Genomic DNA, 5,401 nt, shown 5'->3' with positions numbered 1-5,401 from the left:
AGGGGGCTTCTAGCATTGACTCATTTCTATTTGTCATATGCAGTCCGGTTGAAATGGATGATGACATTTCATCTCAAGGCCTCACTCAAGTAAGATGATTTTTGCCTTAAGCATTTCAAGGATGGCTGTTTTGAATGACTACTTTAATGATCACTACTTTGATGCATCAGTTTGCGACAAATTATTCTAACAATGGCCTGGTACGACTGCGAGAAATATTTACTCCTGGGACACTTAAGGTGCCAACATCTCATACTGCACTCAAGGAGCTTGAATCAATTCATAAGGTTAGCATGTCGTATTTTGTTATATCACACTTTGTCCACACCCGTTAAGCAGTTCACCAGGGGAAGGTGAAGAACCTATAGTCAAGGGAGCAGTCCTTTTAATAAAAACCATAGCTGGATCTCTTAATTTCCAAACCCTAAGAGTGATTGCTTACAAGTGTTCAGAATGATTTCTGAATTCATATCCTCTGTAACATATGATGCTTTATGTTTATGAAAGCATTTTTGTTGCTTACCTTAGTGATCACAATAATTGCACTTATGGTGATCCTTGTGAAAGCTGAATTTGCTTCAAAAGACAAACTGCTTACAAGTATTGATGAAATGGGCCTCGATAAAGTCTAATGGATATGGAGGATTCTGTAGCCGATCCTTAGTAGTCTAGGGACTAGGGATTGAGGTTAAGTTGATGGATTGACTCATATTTATTGTGCTCAACTGTAAAAGAGTCTCGTTTTGTGCAAGGGTAGAGTCGGAATTCTTGGAACTTCATCTCAGCATCTTCTTCCATTTTATGAAAGTCTTCTAGTTTTTGGGCATAGTTATTGTAGGCCATGAATTTTCATGAGCATGAGAGGCCCTCATTCTTAAAATTTGGGGTGGGTGGGGGGATATTCACTCTATGATTATTAATTATTCTCAGAGTATGTAGTTAACTCTATTGGGGTATGTCAAAATTTCATTTTCTTCCATAACTCCTTGAGAACTTCATGTAGACAAGCTTCTTATATCTTCTGTTGGATGGAATTTGACCAGATTTTTTGTTCATATGTACCATTTCTTGCTCTAATCTATCCAATGAGTAAAAAAGTCGTAAAAATTGGAAGTTGAAACAGAAGTTGGGAGTATGACAGTCTGCCTGTTAATTTAAAAATCACTTGCCTCCTGTTACTGATCTAACATTGATATTATCTTGGTGCAAACTTGTTTTTCCGATGTGTACATTTAGACTGCTGTAACTAATATTACTTGGTGGCGACAATGCATATCAAGATGGTTGCTAAATGTGTTCATTGTTATCTGCTGATGTTTTCTGTTTGGGTGTTCCCTGGATAACATTTCAAATAGAATATACCCTTGTTAGCTATTTAAAAAAATAAATGAAATTCACTGTTTGTCATAATTGGAAGGTTTTGGATCTGTATGTTTGGTTGAGTTATCGCTTGGAGGAGAGCTTTCCAGATCGCGAGCTGGCTTCCTCACAGAAGGCTATTTGCAGCATGTGAGTATAGTTAGTAGCCTTTTCCTGTTTTAATAAGTCCTTGCTCTGATATCTAATGCTCTTTAATCGTTCATTTTCAGGTTAATAGAGGAGTTCCTAGAAGGACAAGGATGGCAAAGGCCAAGGACAAAAAGATTAACTCAAAAAAGTAGATCGATTTCACTGATCTCCCAAGAAACAAGACAGAAGTTTTAACTCTTCGTGTTACTATTCAAATATGTCTGTAACAAGGTGGCTCGAGATGAAAGCCAAGAAATTAGACAGAAGTTTAACTCTTCGTGTTACCATTCAAATGTCTGTAACAAGATGGCTCGAGATGGAGGCTTCCGAATCATGAAATACACACCCCATGTTCAACACTGATTCTGGTCAAGAAGTTTGGCTGGTTTCCAGGGAATGCATTTGTAGTTTTCTTTCTTAGGTTGAAGAAATTGAATGTGTTGTTCTCTGTACATTATGCTCAATTATATGTTCTCAACAGATTACACACAGTGTTCTTTTGTATTTATTTTCCTTTTAATACATAAGATACATCTTTCATTTTGTGACAATTTTTGTCCAATCTTCTTTTAAGCAAAGAACCTTTGGGTTAGAACTTCAGTAACATGAGCAGAAAAATAAAGAGAACAAAAATCAACATGTTGTCAACCAAATCTTGCTAGCTCCATAGATGTTACCAAAAGAAGGAAAAGAATTGTACAACATTTTTCCCTTACAAACAAGAAAAGATCTATTCTTTAGGTTTCTCGGATGAAATGTCTGATGCTTGCTGCTTAGCTTGTGACATCAGTTCTTCTACATATTTCTTTTCTTCCTTTAAACCCCTTTTCTCGAGTTCTTTGATGAGATTATCATACATGGTGTCTGTAGGGAGGAACCCTCGTAGCACTGCTAGCTCAAAAACAGCACAAGCACGCTCAGGATTCCTGTTCCTACAAAGACCGCGAACCAGAAGAGCATATGTTCCAAGATCCATGCTCACGTCATTTTTGAACATGTGGTTCAATAAGAAGGATAGAACCTTCAGTCTTCTCATTCTGCAGCACATTTTAAATAATGGTGCGTAAGTACAAATATCAGGCTTGCATTGACTCTCCTCCATTTTCTGGAGAAATTTTAAAGCATCCTCTTCTTTAGAGTTGTGTGCAGCAATTGTAATCATTGTGTTATATGTGAACGTATCAGGTGAGACTCCTCGATTTGGCATATCTTCAAATATATCGTAACAATCCTTCAGTCTCCCACTTGTTCCTAATATATGGATCAAGCTGCTATAAAACGAATTATCAGGAACACAACCATTTTGTTTCATCTTCTCATATACATCCAAGGCTTTGTTCAATTCCTTTGCCTGCCCTAAAGCTTTCATAGTTATAGTATATGTCACCACACTTGGTGAGTGCCCCTTCATTTGCATCTCTTTGAAAATAGCATCAACGTTAGGGAACTTTTTTTCACGACAATAGGCTTCAATGAAGCAAGTATAAGTAACCACATCAGGCCTTAAACCATGTTCTTCCATATCTTTAACTGTTTCATTTGCTTTATCAATTTTTCTAGCTCCTCTGCACCAACCATGCACTAAGATATTATATGTTTGAACTGATGGAGCTATATGATTCTTCAAATCAAGGTAGACCTTATGAGCATGCTCGACACTTCCTCCCTTCACCAATGCATCGATTAACAGATTCATCGCACTTGTATCCTTCTGTAAACCGAATTCTTCCATTCTTTCAAATACCCCTATGGCATCCTCATATTTACCAGACTTGGCAAACCTTCTCATGATTTTACTCATAGTATTCAATGAAACATATCCTTGTAAGTGACTCATTTCGTCCAACAATTCCATCATAAGACCAAACTTCTTTGATTTTCCTAAGTTGTCAACCATTAGATTATACAAGTCAGAGGAAAGTGTGACATCCTTTTGCACTCTTGCCCATTTAAAAAACCCGTAAGAAGGTATCCACTCGAAACTGAACCTTTTCAAAATTTGCTCAACCAAACACTCTGAAACAACAAATCTGCTTTTATTCAATGCATCCACAACAGCATTGGGTGATTTGAAATTAAACCTCAGTACTTTGCTGATCTTATCAACATCGTTTTCCGTCAAATCACTTGCCAAACTTCTCACATCAATTTCTCTTGCACGAAGCTTTTCATTTTTAACCCATTCTGAGAATGAGGGAAGTAAGAAGTCATCATCTTCCAGTTTAACTGCTGCTTCCTCCTCCTTAACAATTTTAACCCAATCTGGAAGTTCTGGTGACTCGGTCACCTTTGGCTGCTGATTAATGTTAATTGTCTCAGTCATAGTACACAATCTATTGCACAACAAATCATCAGAAACATAGTGAACAGAACTCCTCCAGACATACAGACGCCTTTGAGCTCCCAAACACCAGAAATGCGGGAAACGCTTCAAGCTGGATATCATTTCAACTAACCTGGAATGACAAAGTCAGAAAGAACCAGCACTGAAGCATCTTTAAGATAGACAATGACAGGCTGTTCGGTTTCTGGCATAGAAAAGATAACAATGCATAAAACTCTACCTATTTAATACAATGCTTGATATCACTAATATAGCAATTGGTTACCATTTTTGTCCTACAAAAACAATACATTGTATAACTTTAATGAAAATCATCTTGTTTTTGTCAGATTGAATGTGAAATAACAATACATGAATTAGCAATACAAAAGAACTCTGAAATGCTAAAAATACCCTTAAACAAAGACATCTCGTTTTCGTAAATAAAAATACAGATCTTAGTATCTTACAACAACCAATAGACCTCAATCCCAAAAAAGATGCGGTTACTATATGAGTCCTCATTGAGTGTGTTGCTCCATTAAATCTCTTCATAGACGCATATTATACAAAAAACCAAAACACTTAGTATTAAAAGTTTTTGTATTTCTATTAGCATATAATCTCATATAGGATTAAATGAACAACTAAAGTAAACGGATGACTAGAATTTCGTCCCAAGACTCCCAACTACTAATAGGTATCACTTTTATAAATTGTTTTCTTCCACACTCCACAGTGCCCTATTGTAAGTCTTTCAATACAACTTCTTTTCATATGATTTTGATTCTACGGCGTCCCCTCTTCTTTTGTGAAATGGTAAGTATCAACCTCATCTCCTTTTAACACTCATTATTGTTCTTTTCCTTATAGGCTAGTGCATCTAGAGTCTATGCAATACATGACCAAGCCTTACATTCTCTCATTCTATCCTCATTGTATGTTGCTGTGTTCATTTCAAATCTTGTATGACCCTATATCCATCTTATCTTAGCTTAGCTTAGTCACACAGCAACAACTCATCTTTGTGAATATGTCTAAACTTTAACAGCCCAACACTCAACCCTCACTTCCAAGGGCGGCTCAACCCTAAAACCATCAAAATTACAAATCCTCCAAAGAACCCCAAATTCAGTTTGCTCAAATACGAAAACACACACACATATATATAGACACGCACAAAAAACAAATAAATTCGAGTAAGCGGCAAAGATTAAACGAAGAACCATAAGCACTGAACAGACAAAGGATGAAGAAGGTACATACCTAAAAAGAGAAGCACCGCATTAACACTTGAAGAAAAGCAGAATATAAAAAAATCATGTATTTATTGTTAGTACTCTCACTCTCTTCTATTTATATGCTGTTCTTATTAAAAACAAATAACAAAATCAATATATAAATAATCCTTTTCTTCCTATTTTATCTCTCCCTCGAGAGTTATTAACGTTGAAAGTGATAATTTGATCAGTATAGTAAAACTAAATGATTAATTCATGTTCATTGGTTAATTTGAGTAACCAAAATAAATTAATTTATGTTCCTTTATTGAAAACTTGACTTCAAAGG

At 36.0% G+C, this 5,401-nt stretch overlaps 2 protein-coding genes across 4 annotated transcripts in view; one reads left to right on the top strand and one right to left on the bottom strand.

Annotated features, from left to right (window-relative positions):
• Positions 1 to 2,060, top strand: part of LOC102597912 (ATP-dependent RNA helicase SUV3, mitochondrial) — a 13,648-nt gene extending 11,588 nt beyond the window's left edge. For both annotated transcript variants that reach the window (XM_006360701.2, XM_015314981.1), the window contains 4 exons: positions 44 to 89; positions 171 to 287; positions 1,418 to 1,509; positions 1,590 to 2,060. In XM_006360701.2, the coding sequence (XP_006360763.1) occupies positions 44 to 89; positions 171 to 287; positions 1,418 to 1,509; positions 1,590 to 1,704 (370 nt within the window). In that variant the 3' untranslated portion in view covers positions 1,705 to 2,060. The remainder of the gene's footprint in view (positions 1 to 43; positions 90 to 170; positions 288 to 1,417; positions 1,510 to 1,589) is intronic.
• Positions 2,061 to 2,148: 88 nt separating this feature from the next.
• On the bottom strand, positions 2,149 to 5,170 carry LOC102597364 (pentatricopeptide repeat-containing protein At3g22670, mitochondrial). 2 transcript variants are annotated; one of them, XM_006360699.2, is made up of 2 exons: positions 5,099 to 5,170; positions 2,149 to 3,965 (listed from the first exon to the last, which is right to left on the bottom strand). In XM_006360699.2, the coding sequence occupies exon 2, from the start codon at positions 3,953 to 3,955 to the stop codon at positions 2,240 to 2,242; it is 1,716 nt and encodes a 571-aa protein (XP_006360761.1). In that variant the 5' UTR covers positions 3,956 to 3,965; positions 5,099 to 5,170; the 3' UTR covers positions 2,149 to 2,239. The 2 variants fall into 2 exon arrangements, with proteins under 2 accessions (XP_006360761.1, XP_015170466.1); XM_015314980.1 differs by having other exon boundaries at positions 2,149 to 3,960; positions 5,099 to 5,163.
• Positions 5,171 to 5,401: the final 231 nt, after the last annotated feature.

This window comes from Solanum tuberosum, unplaced genomic scaffold, assembly GCF_000226075.1.
Source record: "Solanum tuberosum cultivar DM 1-3 516 R44 unplaced genomic scaffold, SolTub_3.0 scf00334, whole genome shotgun sequence".
NCBI lineage: Eukaryota > Viridiplantae > Streptophyta > Magnoliopsida > Solanales > Solanaceae > Solanum > Solanum tuberosum.
This window is presented reverse-complemented; position numbering and strand designations above follow the sequence as displayed.

What these genes read in the sequence shown, in the direction of transcription:
- LOC102597364 (XM_006360699.2), bottom strand. Translation starts at nt 3,955, where the DNA reads ATGATATCCAGCTTGAAGCGTTTCCCGCATTTCTGGTGTTTGGGAGCT.